The 21,069-nt window shown below is 39.6% G+C and overlaps 1 protein-coding gene across 3 annotated transcripts in view; it reads left to right on the top strand.

Annotated features, from left to right (window-relative positions):
* The first annotated feature begins 5,215 nt into the window (after nucleotides 1–5,215).
* Nucleotides 5,216–21,069, top strand: part of LOC101168573 (ephrin type-A receptor 3) — a 90,997-nt gene continuing 75,143 nt past the window's right edge. For 2 of the 3 annotated variants that reach the window (XM_020710990.1, XM_020710989.1), the window contains exon 1: nucleotides 5,216–5,395. In XM_020710990.1, the coding sequence (XP_020566649.1) occupies nucleotides 5,290–5,395 (106 nt within the window). In that variant the 5' untranslated portion in view covers nucleotides 5,216–5,289. The remainder of the gene's footprint in view (nucleotides 5,396–21,069) is intronic. The other variant, XM_011486671.3, reaches the window with a different exon arrangement.

The following is a 21,069-nucleotide window of genomic DNA, read 5'->3' as shown; positions in this document are numbered from 1 at the left end:
ATGGTGCAGAGGTAGATCAGAAGATTGGTGGTTCAGTTCCCATCTTGCCCGTATGTCTAAGTGTTCTTAAACACTGAACCCCACATTACTCCTGGGGGTTATAGGTTGATGCCAGTGTAAGGCGGCAGAGTTGCAACCAGTTTGTGAGTGTGCATGGGTGAATGAGACTGTGACTGTAAAGTACATTGGGCCTTCAAAGAAGGTGGAAAAGTGCTATATGAGTATTCATCATTAATAATATGCATGCTTTTCTAATGAGTTACTCCCAACATTGATCTCCACACAGAACAAAAAAGAACAAGAAAGGTAGAAGTAAGAAGGACTTCTAATCTCAGGGACATTCATCCCAGGTCAAAGCCATTAAACAAGAAAACATAAAAACAGATGCTCTGACTCACTCACATGAGTGGTTGAATAATCCAAACCTTCACTTTCAGCTAAAGACCCACTGCAATAAAAGGCGTGTTCACATGGTCTAGTAGCATTTTTTTTGTCGAAAAGCACATGTATGAAACCTGTAGAAAATTAGGCTTAACATTGCATTTCTGAATGTCTTTCTTCAATTCGTTGTGAATCAGGAGCACACGAAAAAATGCAGTTGGAAAAAGCTTGTAGTTGTGACGCAGGTGCTACAGTCAGCGAGCCACAATCTCCCTGCTCTGCTCCAACATCCACTTGGAGAAAAATAGATCCATGTATGTCTTTGTTTTTCTCATCTGATCTGGCTTCTGGCTCAAAACTGTGCAGCTGTGTTGCTCCAATAATGCTCATCATTTTTGTTGCATGCATTTTTGTTAAGTTGGAGTTGTGAGGGGCTGTAAGCAGGCTGTAGACAGATGGATTATGTGAAAAGGCAAGCTTACTCGACATGACACCAATGGTCTTTTCCACAACTTAGAGGTAACTTTTTAATGAACCACTGCTGGTCTGCAGAAGCTATGTCCCGGAAAATGACACTTTTTTTTAATTTGAGCTAAAAATGACAAAATCATATTTAACCCTAGAGTTCTATCACTGAGAGATTTTCACCTGAGCAAAACTATTTACATGAATTTCAATGTCACATGTCAAAGAGTTTGTGCCTTCACCAGGGATGTGTGAAGGCACAAACTCCCACTCTCACATTGTCTCAGATGTCCCAGGAATGGGTGGACCAAAGACAAACTTCAGTATCATTTTATTATTTTTTAGGATTTTTTTTCTCTCAATTTCCTAATATTTCTGTAATTTTTGATCATGTTCTTAGGAACTTCCTATGTTTGTCTTTGTCATTTTGTTTCACATACCACAGTTGGAAATAAAAGAAAAACATTCTAATTTATCATGTGTTGATATGTTTTGATCTAATTTTCATGACAATTACTTGTTTTGGGTGTGTTATATCGAGTAAAAATTACCCGGCAAAAGTGATAGTGTGATTTTTTATAGCAAAAGTGTTCTAGGGTTAAAAGACTACTGGGAACGCCTGGTTTAGGCTTTGCCATTTCTCCCACTCTCTATTTCTGTCTGTATTTGCTGTAACTTCTCTTTACAGCCGCATTCTTACTTGAATCCTTTTTTATTTTGTGATGCTTCTTTCATGTAATTTGACAGAAACAAATCAATGTTACAACTCAGTGCAATTCTTTCTAATTTTCTAAACCAAAGATGATTTAATCTTAAATTAAATGTAATTAACATTTAATTCACCTCACAGTGGTGAATCTGCATGCTTCCCTGTCTCTCCCCGTTTAGTAAACTCGAGTGGAAACATGATACACCATGGCAAAGTCAGTTTCCATTGATTGCTAAATGTTTGAGCAGGACACAACTGAGAAGGCACTGACTTCTCTTTCCCAGCACACCTGCAGTAAACATCCTTTCATGTGAGCTCAGGAATGATTCCATACAGCATCCAGTTTTCCCATAAATAAGCACTTCTTGTGCCTTTTCAATGAGTATATTGTTGTAGAGCTGTTTGAAACTGTTCCGCTACCAAAGAAAACACCTGCTCAGCAAGAGCCCCGATAAGAAAACACTAGGAGCAGTGTGAATGTCCTCCTCACTCGCCGTGTCTTTTCGTTTCTCTGTCCGTTTGCCTCTCTGTCTGCTGAGCTGGCGTCAGTCTCAAGGAGAGCTTCTTCGCTTTCCTTTTCTCCATTTTGCGGGCAGAGCTGGCGGACAGCAGATTTCCCTCCATGAATGGCTGTTTTTATTTCTCTCCTCCTCCCTTTATTCCTCACCCTCTTCCTCCCTCTATCTCTGTGGGTGAAAGGCTGTCTGGGCTGAGTTAAAAGGGTTTTCGGGGGCTATAAAGACCTGATGCTGAGATGTTTTGGCAAAAGTCTATTTGTGAACTTATAGATCTGGAACAATGGGTCGTGACTAAGCTCAGGTTCTGCGAACTGGAACTAGCTGCTGCGATTTAAGCATATTCAGATATGATTTTGGAGACGGGTTGTGTTTATGCATGTCGGGAACTCAGCTGCCTCAGAATGGGGGATGATGAAGGAGCTCTTGACTCGTGCGTGCAGTCAAGACAGCGATACAGACGGGGGCAGGGAAAGCTTTGTGCACCAGCCCTTTCCCACACTCCCTTTCACCTTTTGTTGGGAGGAAAAACCTGGTCTCTCCTACATGACGAATTGCTCAGCCTGTCTGACTGAGTCGGTGGAAAATGAGACTAGAGTACAGGGCTGGTCTGTCTGTGTGTCAATCCATGGGTTGGCATGGAATCTGTTTCTTTCTCATGAAACTTGCAGTTGTAAGACTGCCATCAGCATGGAGTAAGAGTTGTTGGTTGTATTGCTTCAAGCTCTGAATGTACAGATCTCACAGTGGATAAGCCAAACGCTGCCACACACACTAATGTAGATGCTTATATGCACACCCATGCCTCTGCCTAAATGCCAGCACCAAGCTGTTGCCCATAAAGCGTTCAGCCTGTCACAATAGAGACATTACCACATGAGTGAGTGGCTCTGAATGGGGGTGAGGGTGTGTGTATACAGAGTGTGGTGACTGAGGGGGAGTTCCTGGCAAGGCAGACGACCCTGTCATCACCTCTGCCCCATGTCAAACAAGTGAACGGCACCAGCGGCACACACACATGCACACGCACTTGAACAAACTCCTGCTGCACTTCCAAAACTTTGTAACTGTCCTTTATTTTGGCAGAGAGAGAAGATCTGGCTTTTAGATGCAAAGTTTTTATTTATGTAAAAGGGGAATAAAAAAAAGACTGACGAGCCAGCCGGTTGCTGAATGGCTGACCCAGCCAGGCCAGGAAGGGTTAGAGCCGGGAATGAAGAGGTCAGAGGGGGGGAAAGGGGTTTAAAAAAAGGAAGAGGGCTGGGGGAGATTTAATACTTTCATGTGGATTTCTTAAATAATGTGAATGGTGCAGAATTAGCATAAATGCATTAGAAGACACAAATTGCAGATCTTTATATTAAGCTGCTGCCATTCAGCCCTGTTTGCAAATTGTCGCTGGATTCGTTTAGATGAGATTTTATTATGCAAAACTGGACGTTTTTGTGTGTTTGTGAACATGCATGTGTGTGGTGGAGGAAGTGACACGGGTTTAAGAGGCCATGTCAGCCTGTCTCTGCAGGAATGCATGACAGCAATGTTTTGTCATTGTGTTGATGGTGCAGTGTCCTGACAGCAAGAGAAGAAGAAGAAGGAATGAGCTAAAGGAAAGAAACAAACTAGTTTTTTCTTCTTCTTACATACCAAAGAGAGGAAATTAGGTCATCCAAGTAAAGCCATTACAAAGAACAAATCGTCATCATAATTGGAGCTTTAAAAACATGTGGAGGTGGCTGCTTTATGTGCACACACACACATAAACTCAAACCTGGAACATGTTTCTGCAAGTACACACATGGGTGGGAGGGGGTTAAACTGGATTTCAGCATAAATCAGAAAATGTTTGACAGTTTTATGGCTCTTTCAGGAGCCTCATTTGAGACAGAAGCGTGATAGAAGAACGTTTCTCGTGGCAAATATAATTGTGGTCACGATCTCACCATAAATCATACTGTGGTTACAACAGATTTGCCTGCTGGAAAGGCGAAAACTCCAGTGCATCAGGTGAAACCCGGGGATCCCTGCACACATTTTCTCATTAGGTTTCTTGGCTTCCTCGCCAGAAAAATTGTCAAACTAGACATGAGGATTTGGCTGACCCTATTCAGAGTAAAAAAAAAAAAAAAATAGGTTAAATGTTTCCTAAAAGTGTTCCATATTTTTTTCTTGCTTTTTTTTAAACACAAACTAAAAAGTTTACTCTTCCTCACACCTTTCATGAAGCAAGTTCTACCTCTTGTTAATTCATACATTAGCAGCACATTCATAAAAAAACAACACAGCCCCACACAAACATGGATGAATAAATCTCCATAAAGTGTCAGCTTCAAATCTGTTGTGCATGTCAGCTATGTCTGCTGCTGTTGGCATCCAAAGGAACAGTATCAACAACTGGAATAATAAAAAAAAAAAAAAGAAAAAAAAAACAGTGGAGCAGGAGGCGAGGCGGAGCAGTAATTGCCATGTGTCATGTCACTTATCAAAATAATTGACAGTGTTTTCTACAGTGAGAGGGAAGCTTTTACCCTGGTGTTACTCTGCAGATCCATAACGCTGGATCTCCTAATGAGACTGCCTTTATTGAGGTTTGTTCTGGCAAACAGTTCTGGTTCTGGTTATTTTCAGTTCTGAACAGAATTGGCCTGAATATTTCACCTGGGTATTCTGGCAGGATTTCATCTGACAGCTGACAGTATAGGCAGCCTTGAAGAGGAAAAAAATCAAAGTGAGTGAAACTCAAAACTCCTTCAACATCAACAGATAGATAGATACATATTTAATTAAAACTTTGTTTGGGTCCAGATCATCTTATGGAACATATTTTTTTACATTTAGGCCTGTACCTGACACTTAACAAAGGTTTACAGGTTTACAAATAAAAGTTTTTTTATTTGTAAACGTGATATATATTTCCCATCAAAGTAATGGATTTAACTGTAGCAATAAAGTCCCATAGAAGTTTTGTTTGAAGCTTTAACATATCCGTTTAATTTGAGCATCATAGTGGTATTTTCAGAACAGCTGTGGAACTGATCCCCACGGGCCTGAGCGCGGCGGATGATCGACAGGACCGTGCTGATTGTGGACCCTCCTTCTGCGCGTCTCCTCTCTCTCCTCTCCTCCTGCCCTCCCGTCTTGCTCTCCCCTTCTCTCTTCAATCGCAAAGCTGCGCTCACCGACTCGACAGGGATGCAGCGAGGGCGCAGCGCAGCCTGAAAGATGGCACCACAACGCGTCCCGTGGATCTATATGTTCCTTGCCCTCGTGCTTCTTTTGCACGCGTTGTCGCCATCGGGAGCCTTACGGAATTACCCGGAGAATGAAGGTGGGTGTGACAGGAGTTAGAAGGGAGTTAAGGATCTGTGTAGGGTGATGGGAAGCCTGACACTGACGCGCTCCTTCCCCGGCACGAGGATGGAGCGCGCTCCATCCTCGTGCCGGGCAAAGGAGCGCAGCGGTCAGACTCCCGTTAAGTGTCTGGCTCAGTTATGAATCATGTAGGAGGAAAAGCGAACACAGAGAGGAGGGAAAGTGTCACGTTTTTTCTCTCTCTCCCGAGCCTAGACTGGCATTAAAATTGCATTAAACACACTGAGAGACAGACAGAGAGTCGAGCTGCACTTTTTTGACTTGATTCCAAATTGATGCGCTCTCCTTTAAAGCGCTCTAACTTATTAAGATTATGCCAAAAGAGCATTGGCATCTCTGTCATAATCTCTCTTAATTATTGAAATCTTCATTATTATACTCAGAGCAATGCTGTTTTTTTTTCCTGCTGCAGTCTCCGTCTGCAAATGACGAGCAGCAATTACAGTAAATTTGTCACACGCTGCTGCAGAGCCTCTCTCAGTTATTATATTAACATCGATGCTCAGCCTGAAATTAGCCAATGCATTTGCTTACTAACTACTCCTGACTGCTCATTGGGCTGAGTTTTATGACTTGGGCTGTTTAATGGGAAGTTAAACATGTACTTAAGTGCAGAATCCTGGGCACAAGTGAAATTTAAAAATCACCCAAGTTGGGGAATTCAATTGAGGAGAGTTTTGCTGTACTTGCTGTCTGTCAGTTTGACTGAAGATGATGGTTTTCTATTTTGTCTGACTGTCATTTTCCAAGTCATGATGTGCAGTTTTGATCTTTGCCAATTTTCTGTCTCTGATCCTTTTTCTTTCTTAGTCCTACACTCTCTTAGTCTCACACATCAACCTGCAAAACTCTAAGCCTGCGTAGGATACATTTAACAGTCAAATGATTCAGTGACAGGCCCTGCAAAGGAATACTGGAGACTCTTGTATCTCTCTGACTGAACAGAGTATACCTCTCTGTGAATGCATGTGACAGCACAGAGAAGTCCACGCAGAACAAAGACTCTGGAGGCTCCAATAGGTAGCTAAAACTAGAGGTTTTCCGCACGAGAATGCATGTGAGGGAGACACCAACACAGCGCTGTAATATTCATTGGAAGTGGCAGGAATGATGAAACCAACTGGAAGGCAAAGGAAACTCCTGGTGATCTAGATAAATGCAGAGAGGCTTGTCAGCCGCTGTGATTGTTTTGCGTGCGTTTGGATCCTAAGAGGTAACTGATAGGCCAGAGGTTCCCTCGTTCATGGAGGCCTTTTAGTTAATGCTGAGGGTAGAGCTTGTATTACTTCTTTAATCAACTGTGCTGTTACAAACTTCTTTAAAAGTCTGCTCATCTTCCACGCTGTGTGTGCACATTGTCTAGCATCACAGTAATTCAATTAAGCCATTTTTCTAGCCTCTGCTCTACTTTGACCCTCTAACCTGCGAGGTTCCCTGCTGTGACCAAACGCTTAGCAGAGGAACTGCATTTCTTTATCCCTGTGGGTGTGTGTGTCAGTGTGTGCTGTTGTACCTTGTGTTTGTCTATGAGTGTGCAAATTCTCCTCCCACGTATCTTTACATTTTTTTTTTAGGAAATCCCCCCTCTGCGTCTGGCAGAAACAAGCCCATGTTAAAAGGAAATTCAAGCACACTGTCCCTGATAATGTCTGAAGGGAAGCAGAATATTTCTGTTGAACTGTCAAAAAAATCTTTTAAAATCAGAGTTATTGATCCACTCAAAGAAATAAGAAAATCTGAAATTCATGATGAAATGGCTGAGCTAAATGTTTTAACAAAATTTCTTTTGCAAACCTTTACATTTCATGATGGATTCATAAAGTTAAGAAAATCTCTAAATATTTTGTCAACAGTAAACAAACAAACAAGAAAAAGAACTGATGTATTCCAATCCACCAGCAGAGGGAGCCCAACTCAACCCCTCTCAGTATCAGGCGGGAACATTGCTGTAATGGAAGGGTGGACGTTCACAGGGCTCCCCTTTTCTGTTGGAGATTTCACATCCTTGTTTCCCCTCTAACACAGTGTAACGGTAGCGTTTCTGAATGGTTGCTTTTTTTTTTTAGCTTTATGCTGTGTGCCTGCCCAGGATCATGTTGGAAAAGGGAGCAGACTATTTGTGTCCCTCCTCTCTACAGCTAAATTTATTCTGTAAATCCTAGAAAATAGGAAGTTTTAGCATTTTTTTTTGAAATTTTCCTGGAAGAACACTCATAAGAAGCAAAAACTGAACGGATTTGTGGGTTTTCTACATGAAACCAAACCTAAAAGTGTTTGAAAATACAAGTAAATGTGGAAACAAATAACACAACATGGACAAAAAGTGGTATTCAGTGGAAATTTATAGCTTTTTATTGAACTGCCTAAGGGTGTGTCAGGGGGGAAATTGCTCCTTTTCTGCTAAAGGTTACTGTGAGGGTGATCAGTTTTAGTGCAGAGGCAAGCATACTATATGTAAAGCATGCCCTCTACTTAGACCTCCACACACACATCTTGTGATTCACACAAGATCCAGACTGTGGCATAATGTTGGGTTAAAGGTCTCATCCGGTTTAATTGCTTTAATCTATAATGGCTGCTTGTAGCTATTGGCAGAGCCATACCTCAGTAAGCATGTGCTCATGTGGATGAGTATGGAAAAAGATTGCCCTCGCCCATGTAGCAACCGTGACCTTGGACCGAACAGGATATAGATCTCCTCTCCCATCTGAGAAGCAGTGAGCACCCTCCTCTTTTTTTCCTTGACTCCAATTTCTTTACAATATCTATTTTTTATATCTGCCCTTTTTATGTTTTCTATCGCTTCAATCTCTTCATCCTCAGCTGCTATTTCTCTTTGTACTCCTCACACTTTGCTCTGCCTCTGACCTCAGATGGATCAGTCAGGAGCTCATAGCCACTCCAGGTTTTCTGTAATGAGGTGGAGCCTCTTGAGCTGCTTAACATAGAGCCATGCACAATAGATGTGTGCCCACATGCATGCACTCACCGCATATTACCCTGCCCTAATGTATGACTGGGGGGCAGTTTGGTGGTCAGAGAATAATGTCGTATATTATGGAAGCTGACTGATAGATAAGGCTATAAATATGAGTTGGTGACAGGGAATGACTCTGCCACGAGCGCTTCATCTCATCATGGAGTCATTGCGCCTGTGCGCTTGTGAGTGTGTTTTTGATGGGTATGAGGAGTCCAGTATAATGTGAATAAAGGAAAAAGAGAGCAAAGACCAGCTACTCAACCTTTGTGAACCCCTCTACAATGTAATGTGTTTAGTTAAAGAAAAATATATGCATTTCCGTTAATAGACTTCACAGAAATTACCACCTTTTTTGAGACCTGGTGGTATAAAAATATAGCAATTTAACATTTCTGATAATAGTCTTTCGTGACATTGATTCATTTTGTTGTAAGATAACTTCCAAGCTCCAGTTAAACTGTCACAACCGTCAAGGTAACACTAAAATTCACAAAGTTTGTTTTATTTATAAATTTTATTTAAGTGTTCTTGTGGTTATTACTGTTGTTTTTCATTAAAGGTCTCAGTGTAGTGTTAAATCCACTTGAATGAAATTAATTTAGTTAGTTGTCAAACAAATTTTAGACCTTAGTTTGGTCTCTTCTCCTTTTTTAACTCCTGGAATTTAAAACAGATGGTGGTTATATTTTCCAAATGAGTACCATCCAAGTAGATCATGATGGTCAGCTGATGGTTGTGTTGTTTTTGAGTTTTTTACAAGTCGTTATTTTTTCTTCTGGTTTTTATTTTACTTCTTTAAAACGTGCTGCTAAGGTCTTTATGCTTTACTTTAACTCTTTTGACAGCCAGAAAAAATCTCTCTACCATCTCATACTAAACCACACCAAGGTTCACTTGCAAGTCAACTAAAACTTTCAAAGGCAAACCATGATGAGCTTGTCTGCTCTGTTCTGAATTGTATCACCTTTTAACGCAATCATTGTCATTGAAAATCATTGAAAAAAAACTTACCCACTGAAAATGATTTTTATTAAAACAAGCCCAGAGGGAGTTAAAAAAAAACATGTTTATAGTTATTACGCTTAACTTTTTTTAAATAGTTAAATGTAGTAAAGCTGACATTGCAGAAGAAAACAGATATGCTACTTCTACCCAACATAAGCAGTTCAAAAAAGATTATAAACTTTTATATTTTCCACACTCACAGATATAGTAACACCCTGCAAACCCAGCATACCACTTCAGTCTCCACTCTTGAGGATGTGTCTTAACCAGCTACAATTGCACTTGAAGAGCTTTCAAGGTTGAATGAATCCCGTCAGATGTCGAGTTCATTAATGTCAAAGAAAGTCTGCTGTCATTGTGGGACGTCGAATGGCTGCAGTGAGCTCTGGGTAAAAGTGGGCTCCCGCTGCTTCAACATCGGCACGTTTTGCTGACCCCCTCCCCCCTTCTGAGCAAGCCTCTAACTGCTGGTCATACCACTGATCAGTGGGCCTTGACCACTCTCTAACCTACAGCCTTAAAAAGGCACTTCTCTTTTTTTTATTGCCTCTGAACATGCTGGTGCTTCTTGTCTTGAGAGTCCTGAATTTGCTATATTCCTGTCTTCTCCTTCTCTTGTGTTTGTTCTGCAAGTTTGACTTGTGCTGAGTCTGTGAGAGATGGATTTACAAACAAACACCTGGGGATCTAAATCATAGATGCGGCATGTTTGCTGACCAATGCTCCTGTTGTCCCCTGCTGATGAGTGGTGCTAAAAGCCCTTTAAGGGCAAAACAACCAAGAACTTAAAAGCTGAAAACCCTTGTATTTGTTGTTTTTTTTGTGGTGAAACTTGTTTAGTCAGGATTACACTGAAATAGTTTATTTATTCAAATGTTCATCCAGAGTTGATGTCAGTCAGTAAAACTAGTCAAAATGAACCTTTAAAAAAAATCAGTTTCCCAGTTAAATTGAATGTCTAAAATGTTTTGTATCAAGGTCTACACTAACAGTAGACCCATCTAAAGACCTTTATCTGACATCTGATTTCATGTCAGCCTTCAACGCTCCGGCTGACTCCTCAGTCTAAAGGCCAATTTATCCCTCTGTGACCAACCACTGTGTGACAGCCAGTGGTTGGTCTGTGTGCGTGCTTGTGTATACCCTCTTGTTTCGTGTTTAGAGACATTTCGATTTTGGAAATACCAGGGATGCTGTTCCTTTGATTCACCTCACACTCATGGGTTCTGGTCTAAATGGATTCTGCTGCGTCAGTTCAGAATTTTCTTCATATGTAAACGATGTGTAGACATTAGTATTTTACACAGGGTTGTTTCTCCTGCTCTTGGTGAGTTGCATGTTGGTAGAAGAAGCTTATTAAAAAAATAAAAAACAAGTTTCTGGATCTGACTGGGTGTCACGGTTCAACATTGTAAGCATTCAACCAGCATGCACTAATACACACACACACTCATCTGAACCTCTTGAAGCTACAGACTAGTGCGGTGCTCCTGTCATTGTCTGTCAGAATATCATCTTTTATATCCTGCTAGTGCTGTCAGGACTAGTGTGAAATGGCAGAAGAGGCTAATATGCTTTCTTCTCTTGTCGAGGTATAAAATCCAAAGCTGACTAGGCTGCAGTGATGAATATTTCCATAAAAATTTTCAAGAATCATGCAACTTTTGCCCTTTTGGGTCACCCGAATTATATTTATATGCATCCTCTTTCTGTCAACGATCTTTCTCGCATGACTGCATTAAAATTTTCTGAAAGACTGTCATGCAGTCTGTCAGTTAAGGACAAGAAACAACACTCAGATATTTTGCAGATCCTCCTATGTCGTTGAACATGAAAGACAACAAAGTGCCATGAAACATTTGATGTGAACACTGCTGAAAATGTATGTTCTTTTTTAGTTTTCTATAGGAGGTTTTCCCCTTAATTGCTTTTAGCCAATAAAATCAGATGAAAACCCAGACAAAACAAACAATAAATGTAATTTACACAGGAGTTTTGAGTAAAAAATCTACCTGACATGTAGTCATACTCAGCTTTAGCGAAGTAGGGTACTTTCTCAAAGTCAGGTTTGGTATGGACCATGGTTCGTTTTTCTCAATAGTTTGCTTCATTTGGCAAGTGTAAAAGCTCACCTTTACTGTGATGTGAATCAAACAAATAGACACGGACTCTGGTGTGTCAAATGCCTGATCTCCCCCTGGTATTTCTGCATAGGATCACTGTTGCGTTGCGTCTCTATTACGTTGCATCTCCGTTGTGTTGGTTCTCCATTATATTTCCGTTGGATTTTGTCTATGTTACGCATCTGTTGTGTGCGTATCTGTTGCATTGCGTTATAGAATGTTCATTAATTAACTGGAATGTTCATATCATAACATTACATAAGGTGGCGTACACACGCGATAACGCTGATTAACACTGCAGATAACACCATCATTCATTTCGCTATGGAGGATGAAAGTTTAGTTTTGGAAGTACAAGAGCATAACACCATGACACATGACACAAAACAGGAATTTTACAATAACTCAGTGAAGAAGGGGAGGGCATGGGATCTGATTGCCAACATTTTGGATGCTGATGATAATTAACTAAGTGGCAGGACAAACCACTCCACTGGAAGCCATCGAGACAATGAAAACTAAATGAAGGTCGTGAGACTCCCCACGTAAACCAAGGGAGATGCACTGCAGACCAGACCAGTGTAAATCAGGTGTTATTGGGAGTGTAAATGCTCCATGCAGTACATTACAAGGAAAGAAGGAAAAGTGGCCTCAAAGCGAACTACCTGTAGGGTAAACCTGATGTTAGAGGAGGTGTGGGCGTGTAATAATATCTGATGGCTTAGACCGAAGGCTAGCTGGACTGTCTGTTTTTTTCTTTTGTGCTTCTTGTTATAGCGCTTGTTATATATAGAGCTTGTTCAATGTCACCAAATCACCTGCTGAGATTGTGAAATATTTTCCAGGTGCTTTGATTCACTTCAGTCTTTCGCTTGCCTCAGGGTGCGGTTTGTAAAAACAGACCAAACTAAAGGAAGGGCTGGACTTTATTAGCATTCCCATCCTTTTTAATATAGACTATCCAAATGCGAAGCTAAATGAAAACTCCATTATCTGGATGTCTGACAGTGACATCACTTGGATGTTAATTTGTGGTTTAACATTTTCAACATAGAAAAGATTTTTTTTTCTTTACATCATTTGGATGTTCAAATTATGTTCATGATTATGACACAAAGCGAAAACTTCATTTTGATTTAAAACAAAAATGCAATTTTTCCAAATATGGTTAAATACCATGGATACACACCATTTCACTTTGAAATTGTCTGTAAAATTCTTTAAATTTTGTTTAAATGATTTGTGTACTGAGTACATGATATTTTAGCATTTTACATGTTATTTTACAAACATCCCTAGAAAGAAAAGTTGCCATCTCAGAGTTTGTCTTTAGTGATGACTTATTATTGTGAAATCCAACAGCCACTAACAGAAAGCATGCATGCAGAAAGTTAATTGAATTTTATTTGCTTTGCATAATCAGCTTTTACCCTTAGTGATCTGCTGGCGTTTATCTCTCAAGTAAATATTCACATTCTCTCATGTTATTATACCTGCTAAGCTTTCCAATATATTTCATTTTAATCATCATTCTTCAACTCTGCCTGCTTCTAAATGTCATTTTGTGCTTTTTAAAATAGAAGTACCTGACATCAAATGTGTTGAAAAGAAGGAAATTTTGCAGAGTCAAAAGGGAATTTGGATTTGAATTTGGGTTTAAAGCCTTTAAATTATTTATCAGTAAAATCATTTTGTAGAAAGTGATCACACAGAAAATAAAATAAAATATTTCCTTAAAAATCATGTGAAATAATTCCCAAATGAAAATGTCTTACAGGAAAAAAGCATTTGATTTGCCAACTTCAAACATTGAAATGCTGCATAACTAAGCAGCTCATGATGCAGCGTGAAATCTGCTAAAATGAAAGCTAATTTCCCAGTAGAAGTCACTTAATTCAAATATAGGAGGGAAGTAAAAAGTGATGAAACAGACTTCAAAATAAAGACCGATTCCTTTCAGTGTGTGATGAACATTGAGAAAACAAACGACATTGGATTATATAATAGAGAATTTCCACCATGTGGAGAAACATTTAAGATAAAGATAAGATAAAGATACTTTATTGATCCCACCTTGGGAAATTGGGTATTTTCTGCTGTCCAACTTGTTACATGCATGTTGTGCATCCATGAATAAAAATAAAGGCTTTTACACTTTCATATCCATTCTGCGAGAGAAAGAGAAGAAACCTGAAAGGAGACATGACTTCAATAAAATGACATGAAAGAAGGATGAAAGCACAGATGAGAGAAAGAAATAAAGGACTGATTGAAATCCTCTTGTGGTTTGTGGAGAGGGGACTGATTTGAAGGCAGAGAGAGTAGAAGTCCACATAGGAGGCACACTTATTTGTAAAGTTCAGATCTGAAGTCTTCTCACTACTTTATCCTCCTTCGCCATCCACTCATTGGTTGCCCTGACAACACCCTCAGCGGTTGAACTGCTCTTTCGGTGCAGTGGAGGCGAGGGGGGAGGTCTTGTGTTGGGATTACTCCTGACACAATCGAAGTGAAAATGTGTGTATCTGTTAATGCTGTTGTTTAGCTGAGGCAAAAAGTTGTCCAACAAAAAACATTTTTCTACATCTATGTCTTTTTGCTAAACAATTTTGGGCGCTTAACCCAGAAAAGCCTGATTCATAAAGGAATTGACAAAAAAAAAAAAAAAAGAATCAAAATTTTTTCAACTGCAGTATCGTTTTTTTTATGAGGAGATTGTCGTATTCATTATGATATGGTTGAGGGATTTAGTAAGTTTTGCTCACAACAAAGTTAGTTTAAGATGCAAAAATATTGACATCAGTGTTCAGGAAAAAAGCCCTTATTTATCCACTGTAACCGTCCTGATGAGTTAAACAATCTTGAACCGTTAAAAAGTGTGTTAAAAAGTGATAATGCACACTTCGAAGGCCATTAACCCGCTTAAACCATGGTCACTTACAAAACGGGCGGCCGTGGTGCAGCGGTAGGGCGGTCGACCCATGATCGTAAGATTGCAGGTTCGATTCCCGCCTTGCACGCCCATGAGTCAAAGTGCCCTTGGGCAAGACACTGAACCCCACCTTGCCTCTGGTGGTAGGCGGGCGCCTGTGTTTGGCAGCGGAACCGCCACCAGTGTGTGAATGTGTGTGTGACTGGGTCTGTGACTGTAAAGCGCTTTGTCCTTGTAGGAAGAAAGGCGCAATATAAGTATACGCCACTTAAAAAAGAAAAAAATATTAACCAGTGTTTAGTCTTTAATTCTTGTTTTTTTCCCGATTTGGATAGCCATTTTCACAAAAACTGGACTATTTTATATGTGGTGCGGCGCCTTGTCATGGTGGTAATGTCACAAGGCGCTGCCCCACCGCTGCAGTCAAGATTCAGCGAAATAAAGCAATATATATATATATATATATATATATATGCTGACTGTCCCGATGGGTGGAATAAAGCATCAGTTTAGAGAGAAAGTTCACCTATTACAGCTTGTTTTAAAGAAGCCGACGCAGTGATACAGAAGATTTAAAATATGTGACCAGAACTTCTTTTTGGGGCGTGCGGTTATCACTGTGGTTTATCACTTTTTAATTCACACCCAGCAGCCAATCAGAATAGAGTATTCACCCGGACCATGGTATAAATAGGGTTGACATATTCATGGGAAGAAAATTATATTCACAAATTTACTGAATGAAGTAAAACAAGTAAAACTACAAGTAAATGCATAGTTTGCATATTTTTCTAAATAAATAATGGGTCCAGTGTTTTCATATGTTATGATATTATGCAATAAAGAAAACAAACAGTGCAGTTTTAGAGGACAAATGAATTGGTTTTCCCTCATCAGTAGAGGGATAGCTTGAGAATTTGAGCTGTAATCGCAGTATTAGTGGGGAAAATGACCGACCTGTCGTTGTTTTCTGGGCATTTTTAACAGGAGGATCTCTGTTTGTTATTAACCAGGTGGAGTTGTCAGCTTGCATTGTGGACAGACTGAAAACAACAGCAACCCCAGTGTTGTTGGGTTTCTTTGCCGATTTGTTTGCCCTTGACGATTTTTTGTTAGTATTTTTGTATTTTACCAAAGAACAGGATTTGCTGTGATGCGGCTAAGCGCTAAGGATTTAAGGAGTTGGTTCAAACCCCAATATTTCAAGCATAAAGCTTTTATGTGTGGAACCAGGGGAATCGGATAAAGCATATTCGTGAAAAACATATTTGGAGAAATTAGGCTTAATCTTAAATGCAAAACATCCTTTATCTGTTCTGTTGTTAAATGGGATGATTATTAGACCTCCTTCATTTGCATGTTCTTTCAATTTTTCTATTAACAGGGGATTGTTATTTTAGCAGAGAGGACTTTGATTAAAAGAAACTTCGCTCAGCATTTTTTTTTTTGCTTCAGAAAACAACTTTTAGTAAGCAAGAAATAAACAGCTTTTCTAATTCCGGAGAAAACAGTAATGCTGTGAAAGTAAAGCCCTCAGTTCCACATCTGCCCGTTTCCATTTACTGTTACGTGTTTAAAAGTTTTAATGAACTCATTATGGGCTATTATATTTTTACCAAGCGCCCAGCCGGTGCAGTGGCCTTTTGTGTTTGCAGCACTGGCACAGTCTTAAGATGTGTGCGGGTTTTGTGTGTGCCTCAGTGTGTTTAAGCATCCTGGTCTCTTTGTGTGCCAGTCTGGCTGTTGGCAGTGCCTTTGATTTTTGGCAGGTGGATCACAGCTTCTTGCAGCCCAGCTGAAGCGGTGGATGCTATCCAGTGAGAGGGTGGCAGAGAGACATAGAAAGACAAAGAAGGGGATAAAGAAAAGAGAAGAAGGCAGGGAGACACATTACTTCCCAAGGGAGGAAGCAGATGACAGAAGGAAAATAGACACACAAGGAGAACAGCAGAGAAAAAAAAAAAGTTCAGTGTTTTCTGCATTTAGGTGTGCACCATTTCCAAACAACATGCATTTTAGAGGAATTTTTAATTCACATATTGATTGCCCACCCCCACCTCCTCCTCATTTTCCACCATCATAATGTAAACCTCAGAGTTTGGCAAAGAAAATCGATGAAACAGCTCGTCGTTGTAACCAGATGCCCCCACAGTAATCAGATTACATGTCCAACGGATCTGCCCATTTATTTTTTTCCAGCTAAAGTCTGTAAAAAATGACAATGTTCCTAGGCCTTGGTTCTATTTTTGTGCCCATGCTGTCCTGAAAAAGCAGCTCCTCTGTGGGTGTAATATGTCACGTTTAGCCGATCACCACACTGGTAATTGCATGTGTATGTCTGCATCAACAAATTAGAGAGGGGCTCGAACATGATCCTTGTCCAAGTGAGCGATGATGAGCCCTTTTTGTTTTTATTACAAGCTGAAGTAGGCCTGGCCCAGGCTTATATTTCACATACCTTCACAATTTAGCAAAGTCCTTGGAGAGATCGAAAGCAACGAGGAGAAAATGTCTGAGGTCAGAGAGAATCCGAGTTTTGAAAAATGCCTACTTTTCGCATTTTCTCTTCCTCATCTGTGGCACACAGACTCACACACACACAAAAGTTATATGCATAGTGTTTGTGTCAGCAGACAGGGAACCCTAGCTAATTCACTATTGATCAGCATAGTCATTGATTAGAGGTGATAAGTGGTATTGACAATAGGTGTGTGAGAAGATAACAAAGTGTTATGTTGGAATATGCATTCTCTGCAGGGTGAAAAATGGCCTTAGGACATGCAGTGATATTTAATGATGATCTGCAAAAATTGTCTTAGAAAATACAGTTTTATACAGTTTTTTTGATTTGGGCTAAAAATGTATTTTCTAAGACAATTTTTGCAGATCATCAGGGGTGTGTTAGAAATTAACCTCTGAGTTGTGGGCAGGATTTTTGCTGCGGAGCAAGCCTGCCCTCATTTCTCATCATCACTATGTTGACACTCTCGCCCACTATCTTACGGCCCCTCACAACCCCAACCTACCATTACCGGTGCAATAAAAACGCCAAGCAATGTTGGAGCCATCCAACTGTACAGTTTTGAGCCAGATGCCAGCTCGGACGAGGAAGACGTTAATTTCTCTGCATTGGAACGGAGCAGACCAGGGAGCTTGGGGCCCATAGACTATAGCAACCATGTCAAAGCGACAGGCCTTTTTTAGATGGCATTTTTTCGTCTGCTCATGAGAATGTAAATAAGAAATAATACTCAGAAACGCAGTTTTAAGCTTAATTTTTTATATATGCCCTCCCACGTGAGTAAAAATACCCAAAAAGTATGTTTAAAACACCAAAAACGTGATTGTTATTGGAATGGATCTTCAAAAGCCTGGAATTTGACCCCAAAAGGAAACCCACAGCTTTGAATCAGCTGTGTGGAAACCTTTTTGGTTTTGGATTTTTTTAAAGATATATTTTCTCTAAACTTACACTATAATAATATTGAAATATGGTAAATATGTTGTTTGAAAAGGTAAAAAATGTTATATTTTTTCCGTCATGTTTGGAGTTCTTTGAAACACACTGGAGGCTGTAAAACATATTTTATCACATTGTAAAACACAACAGCAGTACTAGTATTGACATTTCTGCTACAGCAAGTCAAGTCTTTTTATGTGTGGAAAATGGCTCATTTTTACAACTTTATGTCAAATAACATTTTGCACATCTTAGCAAAATGTAGTATTTCTTGAGTTTTTCAAAGAGTTTTATCATCCCACTCCACTTTTGAGTGGGACTTCTCAGTCTATCTTCCGTTTTAGATAAATGCTTACTGAGGCTTCTATAAGAGCATGCTATTTTTGTAACCTACGGTTTCTCCACTTGAATCCCTCTTCTCTTGCACTCGCATTGCATCATTTCATGGCATCACATGTGTTGGAGTCAAAAGCTTTAGTTGATGGGAGACCACCATGATTTTTCACAGTATTCCTCCACCTCCATGAAGGTAACTTGCAACAGCATGTTTTATGACGTTAAAATTGATTCCAAAACTTCGATTTCTGTATGTCACAGTAATTGCATCTACTTGGAGGTGGACTGGAAGTGAGAAAGGTAGCTTTATTCAACAATGATGCCAGTAACATGTCTGTTTAATTGGTTGTTAAGTCTGCTAATTTTTACCAAAAAAAAAAACTCATCACAGTTGTCAAATATAGTAAGAGCATTTAAAAATGCACCACTGCTATGCCATCAGCGAGATCTTGTTATCTGAACACAAGTCCTACCCTGAATGACTGCATGCCTAAGCAGATAATTGCTATAATTTAAGTTTATTTTGAAAGGTACTGTATTGTCTTCCACAGACGTGTTTTCAAATGTGTGTTCTCCTTTTTTTATTTTAAGAGGAGCCAGTTGTAAAAATTCCTCAGCAAACATTAAACTGACTGCCATGTAAACTAACCAAAAGCAAGTTTATCTGTTTGCAAAAAAGAAAATGGCAGAACTAATTCATAAGGCCTCACACGTAGCTTTGAATAAGAATAACCAAGCTGTATTTTACAAAGGGGTTGCAGTTCCATTTAAATATTATAAAAGAAAAGCGCATACTGAAGAACATTTGTTGCACTTATCTTCCTCCTGCAACATTTCTTACTATCAATAATCCGTTATAATTCCTAAACAAAAAAACAACAAAAAAAAAACATGTTAACTGAGCGAAGTCAAGATGTATGACTGGAATTATGAGGACTTCATTGGTACCGCTACTAGGGATGCCACAATTCACTGTCCGAAGCGAAACTCTGTGTTACACAACTAAACTGTGGGGAATCATTGCATCTCTATTGCAAACCAACATTTTTATGTTGAACGTGTCACATATGTGTTAGGCTAAATTTAAGAACGATTAGTTGTTTATTGTTCCACCAGGCTTAGTTGTTACTTGCTTATTTGCACAAAAAAAAAAAAAAAAAACATTGCTCGGAATTTTTTTGTTGTTGTTGTTTTGTAATAGGTACCACTATTTATGTATTTCCATTTGCTTCTGCTCTAAAAAAATCCATTACAAAAAGGAACATTTTAAATTAAGTGTACGTTTTGTAACTCAGTTTGTTGCAATCCGATCAGCGACACAGATACATACAGTTCATGTTCCTCAAGAGTCATTGTTATATTAGTGCATCAAAATACATTTGATCAAGCAATTTAACATTTTAACTATAAGTATCATGGTCATTCTTTTTTCTTTGGGAAGAAGAGTAAATTAGATACAGCTAGGAGATGACAAGACATATTTGTCCCAAACGGCTCTACCTGAAACGGACAGTTTAGTAAACATTGTCAGTCAGAGGCTTTTATTTCTCCACTAAGATATATCTGTACTCGAAAACAAGGTCCAGAAATTATATACTATTATACCATTATGCCCCATTTCTGCTCACTGCTCAAAAGCCTGTGAACTGAAGAAAGCAGTCTAAATGGTCTTTAGTTCCTGTGAATGCACACATGAGCTGGAGGCCTCTTCTGACCTTTTCTTGCACAGCATCCTTCCTGCTGCTTCGCAGCCCTCTCATTTAGTCTACCTCTTTGCTCAGCCTGATTATTAGTATATTTCTTAGTGTCATTATACAATTTATGTGCAGTTTTCTTTCATAATATTTTCTACTTTCCGAATCTTTCCCTCAGAAGCAGTCTGTGTGCTGTTTGTGCACTTTGCCCATGCACACACTCACACTAACACAGCGTGGCAGCCCTCCCTGCTGTCATGGTGTGTTGTGCTGAGGAGAGCTGATGATCAGCATGAGCTTGAGAAGAAGGGATAAAAAGATAGGAACAAGCTAATTTTTTGTTACCAAACTCTTGCATGCAGAATTTTGTTTGTGAGCTGACTGATTAGTCGAATTTGCAATTAAACAAGAAAACATTACAGCACTATTACTAAATAGTATTTTGCTATTCTATTCGGAAAAAATAAAATGACTGATTAGCAAAATGACCAGATATTGTAAATGTTTGCCATGCTGGTGATCTTATCTCAATGAAAATTTAAGTTTAAAGATTTTAATGAGGACTCCATAGTAGAGTCTGACTGGGAGACGGGAAAAATAGGCGCTGATTGTGTAGATTAGTTAAACGTTAAACATGTTGAAGCTTTGATTCGGAGGTGAGTGTGTCGAGTCTCACATGGAGGACTTTCTCCCGAAATGTAAGCAGGTTTTCATTACGCCTCCTGGTGGTCAGGCTGTCCACCTCATCCTTCCAGCTTTCGTTCTCACCTTCCTCCAGCATCCCCCGACTTCCTACTGTCATGTGGAGATCCCGCACTCAAAACATTGTGCATTCTTAACTGTTGCACTTTGTCCTTGATGGTCGACTGCTTTTTAAGTGATGCTCCAGTGTTCACACTGACTGAACCAACTCTCAAACCAGGCCAGCAACAAAAGACAGCCCACTGCTTTTGTTGCTTTTAGAAAGAACTTTGTTGATAAGAAAGGGGTTTAAAGCTTGGGGTAAAAAATAATTTTAATATCTAAAATTTAAGCCGCCTGACTTTGTGTCTGCCTTAAAAGCAATTGTAATCTTGGAAATCAAAAATTTTGCATTGCTT

This window comes from Oryzias latipes, chromosome 17 (assembly GCF_002234675.1).
Source record: "Oryzias latipes chromosome 17, ASM223467v1".
Taxonomy (NCBI): domain Eukaryota; kingdom Metazoa; phylum Chordata; class Actinopteri; order Beloniformes; family Adrianichthyidae; genus Oryzias; species Oryzias latipes.
The sequence above is the reverse complement of the archived record's forward strand: the minus strand, read 5'-3'. Positions and strand labels throughout refer to the sequence as shown.